At 40.6% G+C, this 24193-nt stretch overlaps 1 protein-coding gene across 1 annotated transcript; it reads right to left on the bottom strand.

Annotated features, from left to right (window-relative positions):
• Positions 1 to 6220: 6220 nt before the first annotated feature.
• Positions 6221 to 23191, bottom strand: ppp1r2 (protein phosphatase 1, regulatory (inhibitor) subunit 2). Its single transcript, XM_086263300.1, has 6 exons — positions 22813 to 23191; positions 11653 to 11760; positions 11425 to 11508; positions 9303 to 9397; positions 7225 to 7392; positions 6221 to 6884 (listed from the first exon to the last, which is right to left on the bottom strand). Exons 1-6 carry the CDS (start codon positions 22938 to 22940, stop codon positions 6865 to 6867), a joined length of 603 nt encoding a protein of 200 aa, XP_086119426.1. The 5' UTR covers positions 22941 to 23191; the 3' UTR covers positions 6221 to 6864.
• Between the last annotated feature and the right edge of the window lie 1002 nt (positions 23192 to 24193).

Raw genomic sequence — 24193 nt, 5'->3', positions numbered from 1 at the left:
CAGTAATAACTAAGAATATAGGATATTATTGCATCCTTCAAAGTATCTATAATATTCACTGCTGTGGAAAAAGTATTTATCTCCTTTTTACTTTCTTATGTTAATTTATTTAATTTATTTATTATTATTTATTTTGCATATTTGTCAGACTTTCGTGTTTCAGATCGTCAAACACGTTTTAATATTAGACAAAGATAACCCAGGAAAACAAAAAAAATGCAGTTTTCAAATGATTATGTCATTTGTTAAGGGGGTTAAAAAAACTACCTGGCCTTGTCTGACAAAGTAAAACAAAATAAAAGATCTCAAAAAGCAGCACATCGTGCCAAAATCCAAAGAAACTCCAGAACAAATGAGAAACTGGCATTTATCAGTCTGGAAATGGTTATAAAGTCGTTCCTAAGGCTTTGGGGCTTTAGCAAACCATGGTGAGAGTCATTATCCACAAATTAAGAAAACTCTGTCAGTTTTCTTAACCGCAGTCAGGACTTAAATGCAATTGAGATGCTTTAGCATGACCTTAAAGTGTGGACTAAAAAATCCTCATCGTGAGTTGTTGTAAATGCTTGTTTGCAGTTCTTGCTGCCCGGGGTGGCACAAATAGTTATTAGGTAACAGGGAGAGGTAGGTTTGGATAACTTTATTCCTCTTGATAAATAAAATGATTATTTAAAGACAATTACTCAGGTTTGTTTAATATAAAATCAGATTATCTGAAACATGAGAAAAAAGTGGGAAATATGCAAAATAAGAAGAAGAGGGAAAATACTTTTCACTGCATTATATATACATTACTCTATAAAACATATAAAGACACAGTTCGAGAGAAACAATGTGGGACACATTAGTGATGCTGGGAGGTGGTCTGACATTTTCAAATAAACAGTAACTTATAAATAAAAAAAAACAATAAACTGTGCAGATGGCAGGCTTGGTATTTAGGATGTGAATAGCAAATATATTTTAATTTAAATACAACATTTCCAAGGATAAAAGCTTAAATATATTTCAAAATTTATTATTAATCTTTTTAACACATACATGTGCTTTATATTTCATCCTGTGAGAAAGTGAAAATAAATCTTTCTCACTTTCCTTTCCTTCAGTTTTCTTGTACTCTGCACTCAAAACATTCTGTGCAGGACATTTGGAAATGAAGAGATATTTTCCCCTGATTATTACCAAAGTCCTTCTCATTTAAAGTCTCTGATATTGCCCTGCTTCATACTGTCACGTGCAATGGTCCCAAAGAGCTTTTCCTTTTGATTTTCTTTTAGGAAACCACCACAAGACGTAGCCATCAGCCCACAAATGATAAGCTGACTTTAGTATCTTTAGTAACTTTTAATTTAACTGCTTTTATGTCAGCAAAATTAAACATAATTGAAGGTTTTTTCAATATGTTTAGACCCATTTATCAGTGCACCCCTAATGAAGAGGTAATGTAATGACACAAATCAGTGATGTGGATTTAAAACACACTTTAACTGGAATATAACAGAAGTACAAACTGTTCTGATAACACGTGGAAATCACTGTGACTTATAAAGCATCTGCATGTTTTTATTTGACAAAATAACATAAACAAATTTGGCTAATGTAGCATAAATCATTATGATTCTCTAGTCTGCTCACATATACTTTATTTTTTTTGTTTGTAAAACAGAAAAAAAAAATCCTTTTATGGGCAAACTGGGCTTCAGTGGTTGTTTACAGTACAGCTCCAGATCAATGTCCAGCTGCAGGCTTTACTCACTTTGAATTATGCTATGAACTGATATGGATCCGTTTATATCTTTTATTCACTGTAACATTTAACTTTTGGGTGACGGCATAAAGACAGAGAAAGAGCAAAATAAACCGGAAGTGTGGACATGTAGTCAAATTCACCAAAAATTATAAAGCTGTAGCTTTTGTTTTACCCAGATTCATTGACGATGATTTCACTAAGCACTGGGCTGTACTGTAATCGGTTTTGGCTTTGCAACCTGCTCTTCTAGGGTTAGCCTCGGGTTTGATATCTAAACCTAAGCTAAAAAAAAAAAAAAAAAAAGCTCAAACCCAAAATAGGTTAAACCAGGTGGATTAGGTCTGATTATTCACTCTGAATTATTCTCAGACATTACAATAGGTCATCCAACTGCTTAGATTGCTTTTGAAGGTGACACTGTAATGTGTATCCAACTGAACTGAGTTGTGCAAATGCAAAAAGGGCTGATTATATTTGCAAACAGCATATTCCATTAATTTTATTTACAAGGCACTGCTGGCATCATGAATGAGAGCTGAGCTCCCCTAAACGTTTAAACTTAGAATCGCCACTGGTTCACATTTCCCGCACCTGCAATGTGCACAGAAGGTGTTGCATTAAATGTGTCCATGATTTCCCTACAGCTGTGACTGATACAGCTGACTAACTCTTGCCAGTATCGTGTTTTATGTTGGAAACCAGGCGTGTGAATGATAAAGTTATATTAAAATTGACGTTGAAGCTTTCAGACTGTTTTAATAGAAAATATTTTTATATAAATGAATTTATATGTAAAGAAAATATGCTCTGCTCAAAACAGACTCCCTGTTTTTTCTAGTTTGGCATAAAATATGAATCTTTATTATTATAATTATAAAGCAATTATAATCTTGCTGGTCCATAACCTCGAAAACAGGCAGGAGTGATGGCTCTTTCATCGCCGACACGATCTCTGAGGTGGACGGGATGTTCCCCACTGTGCTTTACACTTCAAGTACACGAGCACTCCTCCACGAGAAACAGTGAGTGGAATAATGAGCACTTTTCCCCGGGAATGAAAACAAGTTCGCCTGCCTCGATTACAGTACAGCGACACTTTGAGGCTGAATAGGACCTCAGATGATGCATTTCTTTTCTTTTTTCCTTGCCGGAAACACACACACCAGACGAAACACGCAGAATAATCCTTTGCACGGAGAATGTCAAGCTTTATCCTCTGAGAATGACTAGAAATCCTCCGGGAAGATGAGATGTTTTGTGCGACAGCGCCATCTGGTGGCAGCCTACTGTTAAGAGGGTTTGTTTTTTGTTGGTTTTTGTTGGTTTTTTTTGCTTATTTAAAGAAAATCTGTATGGCACTAACTTTAAATATGCTTGAAATAATTTCATTGTTGATATATTTTATGTGCTTTTTTACTTTTAATTTGTTTACGCACCATTAGCTCAGTCATTATATAGTGAAAGTCAACTGTGATGGGACTGTAACATGGTTAATGTAAAGTAGATCACCTGGAATCAGGCAGAATATCTGCTTCAGCTTAATGGAAAAACAGATTTTTATCTGTGCTATAATGCAGTGCAGACTTCTGAAATAAATCTGGGGTTGTTGGGCAGCAATAAAGTACCTTAACGTTAAAAAGCAGACCTGAAGATTTTTTGAATATTGCATATACGCACTAGTGTTAGGTACACCTGTTTGGCTGCTTGTTTTCTAATGTCTAATGTGCTAATCGCTTAGTAGCAGCTTAGTCCATTTATCCATGCACGCCTGAGCATCACATTTGGGGAAAAAGGCAATGTTAAGTGCAACGTCGTTGTTGGTACTCCAGAAGCTGGTCTGAATGCTTAAGAAACTGGGAATTTCCCCATACAACCATCTCTATGGTTAACAGAGATGAATTGCTCAATAAAAGACTGGAAAAAACTTTGCCTGGTCTGATGAGTCTGGTCATTGCTGACACATTCAAATGGTGGTGCCAAAATTTCATGAAAGCATGGATTCATTCTGCCGCGTATCACTACAGGTAGTAGTGGCATCATAAATGGCTTCTTCCAGCAGGATAATGCAGCAGGTCAAAATAGCTCAAATCATCCCAAACAGGTGCGTTAAACTAATAACAATAAGTTCCCTCCACTCAAACAGCTTCCACAGTCACCAGATTTCAATCCAATCTAGCATCTTGGTGATGTGGTGAAAAGGATTCACACCACAGATGTGCAGCCAACAAATCTTCAGTATCTGTGTGACGTGATCGTGTCCATGTGGACCAAAATCTCCAATGTTTCCAGCACCTGATTGAATGTACGAGGGGGAAAAAGCAACTGTGTATTGCTAATAAAAAGTCCAGTTAGGTTAGAAGCTTCAAATATCTGCGAAGTCATTGTTAAGTATTATAACTGAGTTCAAGAGACTTTTTTTTTTTTTTTTAAATGGGTACTTTTATTTCTGCCAACTTATATGAGGACTACTTGGGGGAAAGTATGTTAATGGAATGGACACATTTATTTCTTAAAATATGGATTTTTCTACAGCTTTTTCTTTTAAAAAAAACAAAAAAAAACTAGAAAAAAATCTTAAAAAAAAATTGAATGATGACCTAAAATGGCTTCTCTCTCTCTCTTCACACTCATGTCAAGAGAAAAAGTTTAAACACCCAAAAACTAGAGGACCAAACAGTTGTGTGAGCTGCAGTTAAGAAAAGCTGTGTAATTTGTGGCTTTAATCAGACAGACACACGTTTAGTTCAGATTTTCTTGCTCCAAAACAAACCACACGACAGGAATTCCTAACAACGTGTGTTTAATGGTCAGAGACAAAAAAAAGAAAGGAAAAAAATATATAGACAATCTGATGATGCAAAGAACATGCAGTCTGGTAGTTTAAAAAAAACAAAACAAAGTACAAACACAGATTCAACATCCATGTCACTCTGAGACAGTGCAAAGTCGTGGGGCTGCTTAACAGTCTATCATCCTTAGAAAGCAAACCGGGGGGGAAACAAGCAACGGGGCATATCATGTTCATTTTACACACATGTACAAAGATACATGAGAGGCACGTTTTCTTTTGATGGGTAATAACCACCTACGGGGTCATCGTGTCAGATTTTAATCTTGTCCTTTTTATCTAAGTGAGAAGATGAAGTCCTCTGAACTCTTCTATCAGTCTATGGATTCAGTCATCGAAGAAGAAGAGCTTCTAGAGAACATCGACTTCCTGTTTCCTGATGAGAACCCTTTGATAATTAGCTGCTCACTTTACAGAGTTTCTCTTAGAAGGTGTTTTTATATAAGACTTTAAAATAAATCCAGAAGTCCAAATGTTTCAATGATTTTCCGCATTCCCACAATATAAAGCTCAATACTTTCAATCACAGTGAGGAATTAAAGGGTCAGAGGGAAATGAAAGCTCCAAACACGAGACGGTCAAGGCTCCTGCACGCTTTTCATTTCAAACACCTCCTCTTTGTTTACTAGACTCAAGTCGTACAGTGTGTAGTCGGGATCGGGACCTTTGCTTTCTTTCCTCTGTTACTCGAGTCAGACTACGTTGCAACTTCCTCGGCGCTTGCAGGAACACCAAACATTACAAAAAACCATCGAAAGCCACTTCCGACGTCTCCATTAAGGTCAGTAGCATCAGCATCTCCTTCTACAGAGATCCCAAACTGCATCACACCAAGATACTCGACAAGTCCGACAACTGGTGTGTGATGAAGCTTAAAACACAAACTAAATAACATAATCACAGATTCTGTCAAAGCTCTAATGCAGTAGGCAAATTACGCAAGAGCAGAGCCAGCGCTCCAGTGGATGTTTTACCTCAGCAGCAAGACTTCAATACAGCCCCCAAAACACTGTTTAAATTACCGTCACTGCTCTGCCGAGGAAAATAAGAGAACACTCATACCGTTGATCTTCCCTCATATCCCAACATGCACCAGCAAAACAAACCGATTTTAGTTTAGTCTGATTTAAAAAAAGAAAAAGAAAAAAAGTGCCTCAGTAGACGTCACACAGGCCGAATTTCTCAGTGGATTCGATCAGGTGCTGATGAGGCACGCACGTTTGTAAAACCGAAATGATGAAACTGAGAAATACCAGGGGAAAAACAAATCAATGTGCTGATGTAAATACAGTTAATGTGTAGCCATATGGGAGAGTATCGAGGTGAGGCACTGCAAGTAGTGGCTTATAAACCAAAAAGCCCAACAGCCCCACGGTCAAGACGCCGTCTCAGCACAGCCCTCAATCTGAGATGCACTGCTCTACATATTACAAATGTCAGGAGTTTAATCAATGTAAGGCATCAAATTTTGATTATTATTATTATTTTGGTGGCAAAATTTAAACTTTGTGGGCTACATACAGAATCCCCAACTTACTTTAATACCATTACACTAATGAGAAGTCTTCAGCATAACTGTTAAGAAACGTGAGTGTGGATGAAAGCAAACAAACAAACTGGTCATCATTTGGACCAACTTTTATCACAGACAGTACTGAAGGGGGAAGGACAACACAACAGAGCAGCGGGTTATAAAGCAAAACAAAAACATACCCAAAAAAAATAAAATATTCACAGCCATCGGTGAAGGAGCCGTCGTCATGTCTCGGATACGCCTTTGAAGAGGTCGTGGGGTTTCCCCAGGCTTCCTCCAGGGCTGATGTGCTGGCTCTGTGGCCGACAGAGGAGCCGTGTGGAGCGCCCAGAAGGGAGTCCTGGTACTTTTTTTTTTTTTAAAGGCCTTGATCCTCCATTCAGGGTCAGAATCACACCCTTCACTGCGACGCCAGTTCAGAAGAGGCGGGAGGAAGAAATTCTTGGCAACAGGAGAGGGAAGAGGAGGGAGCAACAGTCTTCTTTTGTGTGTTGTACAGACTGTGGAGGCTGAAAAAACCAGTGTGTCATATTGCACAGTTGGAAGGAAAAGTAGAGCCAGACGTGTGACCGGGAGTTTAATGGCTGCTGAGAGTTGTTATATGGGTGTTGAAGCGGTGTTTTGCTGTGTTGCTCAGTGTTAAAAACATCAGCAGCGTTGTCTTTCTGATTCTTGAGTCGACAAATACACGCACACACAAACACACGCAGGGCTGAAGGTCGGAGACGGCATCTATGAGTCCAGAGAATCAGCTGGAGAAAGAAAGAAACAAAGACATGAGAAAAGACTTGATTTTATTCAGCTTTTTCATCCTCTAATCAAGTAATGTATTCCCTTGAAAACTTTATTCAAAAAACATAAACACAGGCTGTTGGCTATAAATTGCTACCTGGGCATATGCAAAGAGTTGAGGCATAAACAATAAGAATAATGAATAATATCACAAACTAACCACTTCCTACTACCAATTTGAATTCACTTTTTATACAAATAAAAAGTGAATTCAAAGTGCCCACCAGGGGGCCCCAGCTCACACTTTGGGAATCACTGCTCTAACAAATACCCAACAGGCCGCAGTCTCCCTCCCCTCACCTTCCTGTGGCGGGTCAACACTGATCTCCTCCGTCTCCTCCGTGTCATCTCTCATCTCCTCGTCTTCGTCAGCTTCTAGCTCGCTGGCGATGAGCTGGCGGGCTAGCTTGATGTTTAGGCCCTCATTGTAGTGCATCTTCCTCATCATCTGAAACTGTTTCTTTTTGGCTACAGGGGACAGAGACATTTGAAATCACTTTAATTTGCCAAAAGCAGCGAGTTCAATGCTGGCATGTTATAACTATAATGATAAAACAGAGCTTTACTTGTGACTCATGGAAAGGTTGATGCACTGTAAAAGCATGCAACAATACATCTGCATCTGGCATCAGTAAACAATCTGCAATAGACAATATAGTAACTATAGACAACAATTTAAGTGTCTGCAGTTTTTTATTTGGTCTAAAATAATGAATAAGAGGGAAACACATGTGCCTGTTTAAAAAAAAAAAAAAAATCTCAAGCATGGCATGACCTGCAGTCTGGACATTGCAGCGAGGGTCGCTATAGCAACTAAAAGAAGAAAGCCAACATCTTCACACAAAAACCTCAGCAATCATATGGATCGGTTTCACTGACATCCAAGAGAAATGTTCCAGTTACACTTCCAGACTCAAACACTATCCTTCCTCCATCAACAACTAAACACAGAAATTTTCATTCCTTCCCTAATGCCATGTACTCCTGTGGTCATGGAAACGCTCCGATTGACTTTGATTAGCCCACACCGCATCCTCGAGGACACTGATAACCTTCACCGGTGAGTCAGAGTGGATGTTGTGAATGTTTACGCGACTCCTGCATTTCTGCTGTTTGATCCAGCTGGCCTTTGTGTAATGTAAGCAGTTTTGTGTGGAGCCTGTTTGAGACCTAACAGAGGCGCTGCTGGCCTGTGTTTACGCCTCACAGTGTCAGTGATGCGGCACTGGCCAACTCAGCATTTAATGCACACATCTGAGACAGTAAAGGTTACAACGAGGTTTGGCCAAGCAGAAGCAGAGTTTCTAATGTGTGAAACAGTGGGCTAATTAAACCATTTCAGACACTGCATGTACGCAGAAATACAGAGCAAATAAAAACATTTAGTGTCAGTACTTGTTGATGTAAGACTATTTAATAATTTAAAAAAATAAATAACTTTGTGGCTGCATAATAAAACTGTATGAATATTGTCGAGGATGAACGCTGCTACTTTTGCACGCTGGCATGTCCCACTGAGATGAAACCCCGGGATAGTTTACTTCTAATTTAATTAGATTTTCAGATTATTATACTGCAAAAAAACCCATCCAATCCCATCTTTGGGCTTGTCCATTACATAAATAAATTAACTTAATTAACAACAGATAATCTGTGGTAGAAAATTCAGTGTTAGAGTACTTTAATGACAATCCTATTAACATGCACTAACACACATCTGTTGTTATTGCTTTTAACAAATCTTATCATCCTGTTGTGTCACATGATTAAACTGCACGTCCAAAAACTGCTGATGATGCTCTTGCAGTTGGGAGGATATTGACCGGATTTGTGACTTTCCAGACTGTTCTCCCGCTGTTGCCTGCACGGGCCAGATATAAATATAAAAGCCAGCAACAGTAATACATTCTGTGTGTGTGTGTGTGTGTGTGTGTGTGTGTGTGTCTGTCTCCTAATACAGCTCTGCATCTGAGAGCGGAGTGTGCCGAGAGTGTGCACAGAAGGGCAAGGTGGGAGAACAGTTAAACGCATGCTGACAGAGAGAGTCACTCTGTGTGTGTGTGTGTGTGTGTGTGTGTGTGTGTGTGTGTGTGTGTGTGTGTGTGTGTGTGTGTGTGTAGGAAGTCAGCAGAAGGTCAAGAGCACACCGAACACTTGAGCTCTTTCTCAGTCTGTCCCCTCTCTGCCAGCACTTGGCTGTGGAGTGTCACTCTGCATTTAGTCACCCTCACAGCTGTGTAGGACACTTTGTGTTGAGGTGGAAGGAATACATAAACAGGTGAACTGCAGGACGCACACGCCAAAATAGGCTGCAAGCCCATGACCGCTTCAGAGAAAAAAAATTGCAGTGTTCCACTGAAATCTGAGTGGATGTCTACCTTGTTCTTCGGGAGTGAGCTCCTCTTCCTCCTCCTCGCTGCTCTCCTCCTCTTCTTTCATGAAGCGAGGCTCTGAGCCCTCTGCTGCCACCAGCCTTAAGAGAGAAACAGAAAGGGCATACATTAGGAGATTCACAATCCAATTTTACTTGTCTTAATTTCGGTTTCACTCCATTACACAAGTGTGAAACCAAACGCAAACAGGCAATGACTGATAGAGCCTCAAAGTCACTGTGAGTGGTTAAAACAAACAAATAAACTGAAGAGAAACAAAGCAGGAGAGGCATTAGGGGAGGTGGAAAAACGAGTAGGCAGAGTGAAAAGTGCAGGGATGAGAGTGTGCGAGTACTCAAGCATGAGATAAAAATAACAAAGAGCTTTAACAGAGGTGGACAAAATGAATAACGAGTCATGGCTGAGTGGATGGTAGTGAAAATGTGAAAGTGCCCACGGGGAAGCTCCCATTTACTGTGCAACTGCTCTCCAACCAACCAGCTCGAGAGCTGTTTCTATGTGCTGAAACAATGCTGGCGAAGCATTGTGAAGACAAGAGGAAGAGAGATGGCACGTGAGATACAGTTAAGAAGCAAAGGTAGCACAGGAAAAGCACAGTTGGATAACTGATGGATGACGGGAGCGAGAGAGAGAGTGGATGCTGAGGATCTAAACGAGGAAGAGCGCAGAGGAAGAGAGCAGCTGCTGCACTATCTGGAGGGTTTAGTGTAAAACAATGGCTGGCACTCATTGCACAAGCAAACAAAGGAGGCTAATTGACTTCCAAGCCTGAAGCTAATCGCTACACTCTGGAGCACACACACTCGAACGAGCTCATCCCCAACTGCGCCGATACGCTTATGTAAGCACAGTAACTCGCAGCGGACACGCTTCTCGAGCTTCCCGTTAGCGTCCGCATCACGGCTCGGAGTGGCTTCTGAACACAGACCTTTTGGATCGCAATAGCAGGAGACAATAAGATGTTATCCGCCCTCCTGCTTTCCATTTGTGTCCATGAATTATGACACAAATCACTTGTTTTGTAAAAGCACCTATCTTCAGTATGCCCTCAAGCTTCAGCTCCTAATTCAGTATTTTCACTCCAAGAGATTACATGTGGAGTGCATTCAAACTGGATTTGATAACACACATACTGTAAAATTCTCAGATTTCAAATACAGACCCATAGTGGCTTTAGCAAGCGTGTTACAGTATAGAAGAAATTTGTTGGCAGACCAAAAACAGGGTTTAGCCCCAGCCTGAGGACAGCAGAAGAACCTGCAATGTTAGCTGGGGGTTTGTTAGCATAAGCAGTAATAAGATGTCCATGAAAGAAAGCACCTCAAACTCATTGATAAGCAAATCGTGTTTACATCTGTTGTCATCACCAAATACTTATAAGCCCAATACAACCCTGAAAAAAAGAAGCTTATTTCCGTTCCTACTCTTATTTGACTTCATCATCCGTGATAACCTCACAAATCTGAAGCTAATTCCTTTACAAATAGTGACACTGTTGCTGCAGCATGGCAGATAACTACAAGGTGACACAGGCACTCAATAGCCTTGCTTTTATACATGAATATACCCAGGTGGCAACAAGTTGAGTCAACTCTCATTGCAAAGCATCGTAGACAAGTTGCACTCGGTGGCTCTGATTGACGATCAGATGGCAATTATTTGCCAACCTTGGTTGGAGACAGGTTGCTTCCCACCTGATGTGCGATTGATTCCCTTGCAATTCAAAGTGGTCACCGAAACTACTTGCAATAGGTCACATATTTAAAAACGAATCAGCAGGATGTGACTATATGCTGGCATTATAGTCCTTCCAACTTCCAGCAAAAACACTTATTCATCGGAGTATATTTGAAGTCATACTTTAACTGAATGGAACAGCTGTTAAGAAAAACACACAGACTGCTTCATATGTTTGTGGATCAGAATATTACTACAAGTTCTGTCATTGGGACTAATTGTGCAGTAACATGGCGCTCAGTGTCTGAAAGCCATCGGAGTCATTTTTATGCACATTCCCGTTGAAGGACAACAATGATAGCGTCTACAATCAGCTGCACCCTCGCTTTTCATTTGCATTTGTCTCCCAGCGCTCAAGTTCAATTCTTACTTTGATGCCAGGTCATCGACTGCAAGTCCACTTTGGCCGTCTGAGTCACTCAGTGCCCCTTCATCTTCGTCATCCCCAATCATCCTGAAAGAGAAGTTTATAAAGTGGATAATGAAAGCAGGGCAAGAAAAAGTCCTGAACAGTCAGGCACCTCTATAGAAAAAGAAACGAATGATAAACTGCCCTGTAGAGTGCTGTTTTAGTAATATTTAAAATGATATTTTGAACCTGTTGTAAGGTGTGCTGGGTTCATCGATCTTCATCAGGCCGTAATCTTTGTCAGGTGGATGGTATGTGGCCAGGATGTTCATCTCATCCCATTTCTGGGACTTCTTCCTGTAAAATGGATGGAAGAAGAAGGGTTAAACAGATAGTCACTCAATGTGGACCACTGCGCACCCAGCTACCATCCCATCCCAGTTTCCTCCAGGGAGACGAGTGAACAGATTTAATCTAGGACTGAATGTGCCCCAGTTTTCACTCAGACCGCATTATTTTGGGAACACACACACACAAACACACACACACGGCCCAGAAATGTCCTCCGCACCAGTTTGTCCCAGCAACTACCAGGAAGTTCCACGGCCTTTGCTTTTGTGTCAAGGTAACACATTGCAGATGAGGGTGTGGGTTTAAGTGGGTGGTGAGGCTTATCAGCTGTGAGTGAATGAGGCCAAAAGTCCAACAACTGACTCATTTGAAACAATCGCATCAAGAGTTGATTCTGGTTCCATCTCTCTTTAGCACGTCTGCTTCTAATCCCTCAAATGGTTTTATTCTCATCTGGGGAATAAGGTTTTCACCTCGGCTTTGTTTTGTTCAAAAATTACACTAATCCGTGCTACCCTTTCAAATCCTTAGAGGAAATGAACTGAGACAAAGACAGCAAATCAGTGCTGAATTTGAATTTTTGCTCAGGAGGATAAAGAGAACACCTGCCACCTGCCAAGAGGAGTGATGCTGGAACTGTTTCTTTTAACTCACAGAAGAAGATGTTTTTGCACTGCCAAGAGTTTGGCAGATTTCTGTAGACTTACTTGTAATAATTTCCATTTTATATTCACATTTCTTTCTCCTTTCAGTTTATTCCAAGCCAAGGAAACTTTCTACTTTTCACACATTTAAAACTTCTAATTCCAGACATGTTCAGCCAAACAGCCTCAATTCAAGGTTATCAGGGTCTGGTTAACCCAGCTCTGCTTTCTTCTGCTAAGGTACCACATCTTGACTTTGTTCATGGAACAAAAGGTCAAGTATCACGGGAGACAGGAAGGAGTGGGAGGCAGGAGATGCTTAATCCACCGCCTCCTGCGACAAGCCAAAAAAGCTCCACAGACTTGAGCGCTACAACTGCTTGATGTGAATGAACTGGTTCATTAAACTGTTTACATGAAAGCTTCAAACACAAGAGCTGCGTTTATGTCAATTTCTAAACAGTTGGACTCATGCTGAACTCAGACTACACGAGATGTTTGCCTGTCATGATGGGGACTGCCTCAGATTAAGTGATTATAGGATGACAAACTCTCTCCTTTTCATGCGTGAGAGGCATGACAGACAGCACGCATCTCCCTGGTCAATCCGGCGCGCTGCCTTTCCTGACGACATTAGGAAAGAGGGCATAGTCAGTGTTTTTTTAATGTAAACAGATCAGATACATGTGCAACATTGTCCCTATTATGTCACCATGCTAACAGTGGTACACAGCTGGGCGGTGGAGAAAAGATTCTCATCAGCTGCCAAAATGCTTGGTGCTCACCAACCTCACAGAAGTGCCACCGCCCAACCCTCCAACGTAACAGCTTATTTTTACTGTCAGGATGTTGCGATGCATTCCAAGGCAACTTTAATTTTTGTGCATTATGACAAAAGAATCAACTGTTGGAGGACTTCACCCACTGCTGTTCCCAAACCAAAGCAAAGGCCCTGTGATGTCCGGGCTGGGCCAGGCTGATGTAGCTTTCCCATACATGGATTACGGCTAATCTCAGACTTACAAGACAAATTCAAAAAGGAACTCCACTGGAAGAACAGGTAGATCTCCTGGCTTGTCACAATGACACATCAAAACAGAGGATTGGAACAGAGGATTAGTAGATCTCAATACTGATATAAACCTTCCAATCGCCAAGTTTGGCTAAAACTTGAGCACCAAATGGGACAATGCTGCTGGCCTGAACTGTGGCTCACAAAGTGGCCTAGCAGTGGAAGAAAATACTCTAAATAAGCTGCTTTTGGAATGAATGCACAGAATCAATGTGCACTTTTTACAAATATATCAACCACAAAGCTTTCATCTGCATCAAAGTATTCATGACCTGAGATTGCTGTGGCTCCTTTCTTCCTACTTGACAAGTTGGGGAAAATTTCAGCTGCAAGAGTCAAATCAGACAAGACTAAAGACAAGCAGAGCTTCAGCAACATAACAGCAGACTAGGGTCTTGGAAATAAACAGGATTTTGCACATTAGTGTTTTGTTTACTTCACTCTAGTGTTTCATTTATATTTATAAAAAAAAGAAAAGAAAACAGAAGCAGACCCCTCTGTTTCATTCCCACCAAACATCTTCACTAAGTCATTAAGAGCATCGTGAAAATTGTAGTGCAAAGATGAAGCACCTGCCTCTGCACGCGAAGAAAAAACAGGACACAACCAACTACTAGTACACACTAAATATAGAGCTCTATCTCTTATGTGATGATGACTTCCTCTCGAAGGTGGTCAACAGCTGGCGACATAACGCTTCAGGAAAACTCATTAAATAGAGTGAGTCATCACTGCGAGCTGAGCCGTGCTATCAGGTGGCATAGGCAGAGGGCGGTGAGGAAAGGTCCAGCCCCTGTGCCCTCTACCGCAGCATCAGCCCGCCAGCAGTAACAGCAGCGGGCACAGTTTATAAACAGAGGTCAGTATAAATTCACAAAATATACTGCTTCCTGAGTACTCTAAGCGAGTGCCATGACCTGGCTCACGGGGAAACAACATAAAAAGGAAGCGTGCCAAAGGGAACGCTTAATTAAACCAAATGAAAGTGCCAAATTAAATATTTACAACAGGGAGCGTGGAAAATTAGCATTAAAGCAGTAGCAGCCAGGGAAGGAAATGAATACCAGCCACAGGGAAGAGCTAATCAGTTTTTACAGGTGTCCCAGTTTAACTTTGAATTTCACCAAATATCAGCTCTGATCAAGACCACACAACAGGCAGACGGCCTGAAAAGAAGGCCATGAGCCACCTCCTCAGTTACTGCTGTGCAGACTGTGGTGGTGTGAGAGGAGAAAAAACAAAGCAAGCCAATACCAGGTTTGTGTGAGCAAATAAGGATAACTCATGGTTAAGATAACCTCCTATTAAATCCATCTGCTGACTGCAAACTGTTGAGCAAGCAATAGAAAAGATAACGTAGACAACCATTTGAACATTTATGTAGTCGTTATCATTTTCCCTTTGTCCCCTCCAACTGATCTACTGTAAACCACACTGGTAAAAGTGGCCTATATCTGCTTGCATTTACAGATGGTCACAGCCAAATAGTCTCACAATTATTAGACAACACAGCAACTTTTTGATTACTCATTTGGCAGGTCAGTGATAATACAGTGAGAATTATTAAGATATATACTTAACAAGTGTGCGCACCCTTGGGTACAGCACAGAAAAAGATTACACAAAGTTTGAGAGACGGCCAGCTAGAATTAGGACGAAAACTATTCCTTAAGCTCCTCTGATCTGCTCAGACTGTAGAGGAAAATGTTCAGGGGAGAAGCGGAGCAGGGTGGAACACAAATTAAATGCACTGGCAATCACAATGACGTCACGAATCCTAAACTTCAAAGGTCAAATGTTTCATTTTATCTGAACAAAACTACACCCGCAGGTGGTATAACACTAAATTACGACCCACTCCTGGGCCATGTGCCACAAAAGAGTAAGATATCTGCACATTTTACTGCTTCTTAAAAAAGCTGTGGTCACACTTTAACCTGGTAGACAAGAGGCTGTTAGACACCTGTTGATCTTTCCTCGATAAAAAAGCTGGCTGGTCAACTGTGTTTCCAGTTTCAACTGGAAACACAGTTGACCCCATCTGACCTGTACAGAGGAGTGTAAAATGACAGCCAGAGGTTAACAAAGTTTTGTCTACTATCCATGTTATGGAAAATCAGAGATTCACTGCCTACCAGTCTGACACTACATCATACAGCCATGATGAGGCCTGCGAGACAGTTAGGGAAAGGTTGGATTTCATGGAGGCATCAATGAATTATATATGACTGGGTGTGAGACTCAGACATTACTGTTAACTAAATAGCAGTGGGTGATTAAAGGGACAAGGAACAGTGCTTGTTTTTTAGCCTTGAATGCAGAAGGAATATAATCCCCGCTTCTAATGAACCCTATTACTTTATTTTCTTCTAAGATTTATCTTTGCTTTTTCAAATCCAAAGCAATCTCGTGGCAGTTTGTAAAGCTGTCACACCTGCTGCTCTGCAAACTCATGTCTGTGGACATGTGTTTTGTTTTCTTGAATTGAATCTGCTCTGTCGTGTTTGTAATGATCTTGGTCCACGTACAACACAAGATCAACATTTTCTGCTTTAAAAAAAAGCAAAACAAAAAAAAGACAACTTCACCCACATTTAGGGGTGGCTGGTAGGGCTGCTCAATTAATCGAATTTTAATCACGATTACGATCTGGGCTTTCAACGATCATTAAAAATGACTGAGCCGATTATTAGCCCCTCCCTCATTTATCCGCGACACCTTAAAGGCCGGTCCGTGAAAATATTGTCGGGCATAAACTTTCCGTGGCGCAAAAAAGGGTGGAGACCGCTGATTAAGAGGACCCGAGGGAAGCTCAGAAAGCTAAGCAGAAGTTATTTGGACTGCCGTTGGTTGAAAAGAGTTAAAAAAAACAAAAAAAAACTTCAGTGGTGTTGCACACCATTTTATATTATTTTTTTAAAGTTATTGTTAACCCTTTAAAGCCGGTCAGAGCAGCACCCTCCGTTTTGTGTAACTATTTTTAAATCCCTGTAGAACCTGAACCGTGTAAGCTAGCGCAATAATTTGTTTTGCATATGAAACCGGAGGAGTTGTACTTACATCTTATGCCATCAGCTTGTCCTCGGTCACGGTTTCGTTCCACATATAGCTTTGCAAAAACTGCATAAAAAGCGCTTGCAGGAACAAAAACATAATATTCCAGAAACACGCTTTGCCGTTCCTATCAGCTGTTCGTAACACTTCCCACAGTGAAATGATGCACATGCTGTTTTCTTTGCAAATTTGCAGCATAGGATTGTTTTTTGTTTTTCCTGCAGTATATAAAAATTGCTGTATCTCCAAAATAAAACTATGAAGACACTCAAAATAAATTTCCTGTGGTGGGAAACTATTTTTTGCAACTTTATTGTATTTAAAGTTTTGAGGGATAAACCTCTTAAATTTCTCCAAGTAGAAATATATGTAAACAAAACAAAAGCGATTTTCAATTTTTTTTGTAGTTTATTGCACTTTTTTGCAATTTATGTAATTACTATGGACTTAATGCATACATATTATTAAAATATGGGCTATAACAGTTGTATTGATGTATAGCAACTTGAAATGCTCCCACAAATGGCACTACAGCATGTAAAAAAAATAAATAAAAATAATATAAGCTCTGGTGGACTTGGTTCTATAGTAGGTCTTAAAGGGTTAAATAAATATCGTCAAATAATCGTGATCTCAATTTCAGTGAAAATAATCGTGATTATCATTTTTGCCATAATCGAGCAGCCCTAGTGGCTGGGGGTTGTTGACGGAGCGACTCCTTTTTCCGCTCACATCAGAGCCATATAGGAGTCACATACCATTCACACTTTTGCATTATTTATTAACACATAATATGTGATTAATTCAAAATACATAACTTGGTTAGGTTTGGAAAAAGAAAATCACAGCTTGGGCTAAAAATGCAATGGCTGCTAGTTATTTTAGAACTGTTTTCATGGTCACCATGGTAACGTGTCCAAGATTCTTGTGAACAACAGCTCATTCAGACATGCCAATCTTTCTACTGAAACACAAAACTTTGTATTTGTGCCAAAGGTCATGATAAAAAGGCCCCAATTCATGTCCATGAACACAAATTGCTGGAATAGCGGATCTTGTTTGTTTCATCTAAGAGATGATAAAGAAAAAAAATTCTAAAAGGTGCATCGCACTGACTGTAAACCACAGAGTCAGACTGAGAGTGCATGAAGCGCGTAAACACGGACAGGTGGTCACATAAATGAATGGTGGGTTTTTGTAAAGCTACTTCAGGATATCCTGCTGGCAGAGCGAGCTGGTGGAGGGAATGGGATGTTTTATACAATTGAAGATGATAAGAAGGAGAACATGTTTGTGCTGTTGCTCTTTGTTAGTGCTGCCAACTTAAAATCATGGCAGAAATTAGCCTTACCAACTCTTTTGTGAATGACACTCAACAGGGCAAATCATTCGGTATATAAACTGCCTGTATTCTACAATAAAACCTTCAGATAATAAGCCTTTAAATACATTCATGCACACACTGACTATTGGGATGTTTAAAAAAAAAAAAAAACCTGCTTTGTAACGCTGTGCTGGTACCTATGAAGGAGATTTTGACCTCCAAATACAGGACACTCATTAGGACAGAGATAAAAATACAAGCATTTAAAAAACAAAACAAATCCTGGATCCTGGACTACCTCACCGACCGACCACAGTATGTGAGGACTCAGGGCTGTGTGTCGGACAGGGTCGTCTGCAGTACGGGGGCCCCACAGGGAACGGTTCTGGCTCCGTTCCTCTTCACCATCTACACTGCAGACTTCTCCCACAATTCCACCCAGTGCTTCCTGCAGAAGTTCTCTGATGACTCTGCAATAGTCGGCCTCATCACTGATGGGGACGACAAGGAGTACAGAGGTCTGACCCAAGACTTTGTGGACTGGTGCCAGCTGAACTACCTCCAGATCAACGCCAGTAAAACCAAGGAACTGGTGGTAGACTTCCGCAGGCACAAGCATTCTCCACTGCAACCACTGAACATCCAAGGTATGGACATTGAGGCTGTGGACAGCTACAGGTACCTTGGTGTTCATCTGAACAATAGACTGGACTGGACTCATAACTCAGACGCCCTCTACAGGAAAGGGCAGAGCAGGCTGTACCTGCTGCGGAGACTCAGGTCGTTTGGAGTGGAGGGCCCACTCCTGAAGAAATTCTATGACTCTGTTGTGGCTTCTGCTATCTTTTATGGCGTGGTCTGCTGGGGCGGCAGCATCTCTGCTGGGGACAGGAAGAGACTGAACAGGGTGATCCGCAGGGCCAGCTTTGTTCTAGGATGCCCTCTGGACCCAGTGGAGGTGGTGAGTGACAGGAGAACGGCGGCTAAGCTGTCATCCCTGATGGACAACATCTCCCACCCCATGCAGCAGACTGTGACAGCACTGAGCAGCTCCTTCAGTGGGAGACTGCGGCACCCACGGTGTGGGACGGAGAGATTTCGCAGGTCTTTCCTCCCCACTGCTGTCAGACTCCATAATAAAGACTTTAACTGATCAAGCACACACATCCATACATATGCAATAATACTAAGTGCAATAATCCTTTCTGTCATCGTTGTATTTTTACTCAGTTGTATATAGTATTTGTATTCTATTTTTATCTTATTGTATATTTATTTTATTTTATTCTACTGTATATAGTATTTTATTTTATTCTATTCTGTACAGTTGTGTACTGTATTTATTCTTATTGTATTCTAATTTTTGCCTCATAACTTTTGCACTGTCCACTTCCTGCTGTGACAAAACAAATTTCCCACGTGTGGGACTAATAAAGGTTATCTTATCTTATCTTATCTTAAAAACACTGATATTTAACAAATGGCCAAAAATAACAAGACCATCTCTGTTGAGTAAGGTAATACAGAGTCATTGCTTTAACTATACGCAAACCAGTGATGTACATGTGTAACCGCCCCCCCCCCAAAAAAAGTCCCATTTAGAGATAGAAACCCTGGACTGATAAGGCTTTAAAACTCTAGATGATTCTGAAATCAGCTTTATTGTGCATTACATCTTCCTGTGTTGCTTAACCATTTGATTCTCAACAATATCTATCAGACTAAATAAACAACTTGATTATTATATCTTGTGGCTTTTTTGTTTTGATTTATTTTGTTGTTTATTTGTTTTGGGGGGAGGGGATGACGAGCATTTACCCAAGGTTTTGAAAATTATGAAAAATGTTTGAAGACAAAACATTAACATCTATATTGGTACAATATGAGAGCATGGATGCTCTGCATGCAGACAGTGTTGACACGGTCCAGCTCGAGTTCTCCATGGATTTGGTGCTTGGCTGCACACGGGATCCATCCAGAAAACTCTTTTTCCTCCACTTCCTCGTCAGTCAAAGAGAGGCTATTTTTAGAACAGTACAGAAAAAGCTTGATTCACTGTTGAATTAGGAATTCACTATTAACTGCCATCCTGGTATGGCCTAATTTCTCATGCTGCAGCTCAGAGAGAGCTCCTCCTGTCTAGACGTGATGGCACAGGATAAACAGCAGGCACAGTGGATGGTAAATCACAGTTAGCCTCTGCCAAGTAAAAAGAACTGGATGGTTACCCTTTGAAAGTAACCAGTAAGACATGTGGAGGGTTTATTCATGAACATGATAAATGCTGTTATTGATAGAGTCCAGTGAGCTCCCAAAAATGTAGCAGCATTTGGCAGGTGGGTGGTGTTAATAAATGTCCATGACTATAAAGCACACAGAACTCATTTCATGTAGTGCCTCAAAAGCCCTCATATGTTGTGTACATTCATTTTATTGACTTCATCACATCAACATATGTAAAGCTGTATCCTGTAAGCAGGGTTCATTTTTTTAAAAGTTTAGCCCATACAGCAAATGTGCTTTGCAGTGACTCAAACTTGCTCAAGGGTTCACTAATGAGGGATCTGAACCTCTCTGCATTAACCTTGATAACTTCCTGTGCAAACGTTATTCTTTTTTGCTTCAAGTATTCCTCCTGTCACAAATACCCGACTAAGTCACCATTTTTGATCTTATTAGGATTTGTGTCCACTCCTCGATCACACTATGCCACGTCTCCTAATGTCACACATTACCGGGATAATCAAAAAACAGCAGAGCCAAATGGAACCACCTTGCTTACTTATATATGGTCCCTTTGTTAAAATTTGACCTTGTTGGCACTAATACAACCTAATTCAACAGCTTCAAAAGTTTGCTTACGCACAGCTGCCTGAGGCCAGAGAGAAAACAGAAAGTTGGCTGTGGAAATGACCTAACTGGATTCGGTCATTTGGTTCATGTTCCCTGCCACAGTCAAATGCATATGAGAAGGTGAGGCTCCAGACAGAGAGAAGATAACCTGCAGCTCTTGTCAACTCAATCCTCAGCACAAGTACCTAACAGGCAACAGGATGGCTGATTAAGCAGTTCTCTGCACCGGTTTCTGCATATCAGCATTTCATTAGGTACCCTAGTCACGTCCCTGTGAGACTATTGGCCCACTCTGATTTATTTGCCCTGCAATGGTCCCGAATCTGAAGCAACCCCACCCCCATCCTTGATATCCTTTACTACTAGTGGTTATGTGAGCAGTCGCGCTGGCCAACATGAAGTTGGATGTTAAGCCAAATAACGTGAGGTGCCCATAAAATCTGATAGGCAGCTGGAAATAAAGGTCAAATTAGATGTGTTCAGAAAGCAGAGGTTATACCGAGCCTCATGAATATTCAACAGCAGTGTTATGAGATGTGAGTGTGTCCCCCCTCATATCTGATAAGAATCCCACATTATTGCTGTTCATATCAATCTGAGTTCAGTGAGGCAGGAGCGCATCTACACCCTTTTTATTTGACTAGGTGGGATACTGTCACCTGTTCTCTTCAACTTATATAAGGATAGTCTTTCTAAAACACTAAATCAGGGAGAGCCTTATTAACCATTTGATATATGCTGATGATTTGGATGTCCTGTCTCCTGGCTTGCAGCAGCTGTTTCAGGTCTGTTGAAGGTATGGTTTACAGTATGGTACTGAATTCAACCCTTGAAAGAGCAGAATAATAATCACCTTGACTAAAGTGAATCAGAATCCTTGATTTTCCCCCCACAGCAGATTTGTGGTGCTCTGGCAGTGTATCAAAAATGCAAAAGCTTGAGGTAGCATAAAGTGATGCATTCAGGATCTTACTCAAAGTAACATGATGTTTGTGACTGCTAATGTCCTGTCCTTTCATGCTTTGCTGAGCAATTCTATATGCCGATGAACTGCTTCAGAAAATATGATCGTTTCTAGTTTGTTTTTTAAGGTTTGTTTTTCTTAAGTGATACAACATATTTCTTTTGCTTTTCGAAACATGCATGAGGACGACCATGTTTACCACAGACAGTTGTTTCAGTGATAATGTCAGTGTCAGACATAAATATCAGAGGAAAATGAAAGAGGACACAAATCTGAAGTCTGGCAGACTAATCAAATCTTTGGCAACACGTAGTATTTAGTATAAAGTTTAAGCCGTAGGGATAGTGTGGTCTAGTAACAGGGTGTTGATTGTAGCTGTGCTGTAAATGTCGTAGATATCGATCACTCTAATATATCCTTTAACAGGCAAAGTGTTACACGGTGCTTGCATTAGACATGCATCGCATGCAGTGTATTTCTTTAACATGCAGAGGTTTTTTTCCTTATCCAAATCTTGATCCATAACCATAAAACAAACCACTTGCTGCTTAAAATCACTGGCAGAGAAGGTTGATGAAATTAATGGCCTTAGATTAGGTCATGAAAATCCTCGATCCTCTCGCAATACATTAGTCTACACATCCATGCGTAAACGCGCCACTTTTTGCCCAACTTCACGTTATTATGCCTATTATGATAATGGTCATCTGAGAGCTGTCACTATCGCGGTAACAGCTCCACACCTTCTTTTACTAGTGCTGATTCATGCTACTACACAGTGATGGGCACTGAAACCTCTAACAGAATAACCGTTTGTTAGCAGGCGTTACAGTCACACTGCATGTGGTGATTGTTTATTACAGGCTAACCTGCTTCGAAGGGGGTGTAATTTACACTAATTTACACCGTGTAAACGTTAGCGCTCGGTCATACCTCCCATCAAGGTTTAAATCAGAGACAAGACATCACTGTCTGATAGTTACAGAAACACCCAGAAAGTTCTCAATTCGGCACCACACATTGCCGACAAACATTAACAGCCAATGGGGTGACAGCGGGGTAACGTTAGAAAGGCTAACAAGTGTTTAGCCATCGTTAGCTAACGTTACTCGGCTACCAGCCTCAGCACAGCTCAGGCAAAACTTACTGTTGGTCATCCTCCGAGAGCCCCGGGACTTGTTCTGTAATCTCTTTTGGCTCATCGTCGGGCAGCGACTTGTTTGTAGCGCTGTTCTTGTTTTTCAGGATGCCTTTTATCGGCCGGGGAGCTGCCATTCCCACACGCTGACTGTCAGACCGGTGCTGGCTTTCAACTATTTCTCCTGCGCTGGTTTTCTTATTCTGTGATTTATACGATTCAGTTACAAAACACAGACCCTGGTTTAATGGTGCACTCCGTCATAACTCAGTGCTCGTCCTCAAACTCCGGAGAAATCTAGTCAGGATCCTGCATGTCTACTCTCTCCCCGGTTGTACACTGACTGGTTGGGCGGCGGGGTAACAGCGCTACTAGCGGGTCTGGTCGACGCGACATATCGCGGGATTTCTAAACGAGATTTCATTTTTTTCATCTGGTGCTGCGTTTTTGCGCTCGGAAAGGACAGATTTTTACAAAGACAAGCCATTTAAAAAAAACTTACAAAAGACAAAACCCCATAACAATAACAAGATTATAATTATCTAAAAATAACGTAGGCTGTCACCTTTAATTGATAGGGTCAATTCTACATAAACGTGCTAAAATGTATTTATTTTTCACATTTTTAAACACTACAACAATATTACAATATAACTTTTTGACTTCACATATTCTCAAAAATGACAGCTTAATGATTTTAATGATTTAATGATTTTTTAAATAATTTTTGTACATTTACCTTACTCCTTCGGCAACTCTGATCAATTGCTTGCTTTATTTAAAAAAGAGAAAGAAATAAAGAAAGCAAAAAGCAACAAAAGTGTCTTGAAAACAGTTAAATAAGAAAAAATGACACTTCACTTTCACCAACAACACTTTCTACATAATTTACATGCTTCAACAGGAGTACGATGAAAGGCATTTAAAACCTCAGGAAATATTACTTCTTCAATCTCTCAGCACATTTAGTCACAGAAGAAGAGGAACGCAACAAATCCGGATGAGATTACCATTTTCAATCAGCTTTGTTAAAAGTGTGACATTTATTTGCTACAACAATGAAATTATTAGAATAAGAGTTAAAAATGAGTAATGATGGACTCCTTTTGATCTTAACCCTGAAGTCTAAAAAAAATTGATAGATGTAAAATTATCAATTTATTGTGTTTAATGTGCCGGGGGGAAAACACACAGTAACACCAGTGACACACATCTGGGGACACATATGGCACACAGCTGCGGTATACAGTACTTTAAGAACCATTGATGCTTGAAAGAACTGCATGAACAGCTTTTGATCAAGTTTATTTGCACAGTCAAATAAAGTCACTGGTGTTACCAAGATCCAGTTATTAAGTAAGGGCTCTAGTGTTATGTAAGGGAACATGCC

The sequence above is a fragment of the Aulonocara sp. 'chitande type north' Nkhata Bay genome, linkage group LG15 (genome assembly GCF_057382095.1).
Source record: "Aulonocara sp. 'chitande type north' Nkhata Bay isolate Kocher_YH1m ecotype deep benthic linkage group LG15, A_spYH_male_GT1.1, whole genome shotgun sequence".
In the NCBI taxonomy this organism is placed as follows: domain Eukaryota; kingdom Metazoa; phylum Chordata; class Actinopteri; order Cichliformes; family Cichlidae; genus Aulonocara; species Aulonocara sp. 'chitande type north' Nkhata Bay.
This window is presented reverse-complemented; position numbering and strand designations above follow the sequence as displayed.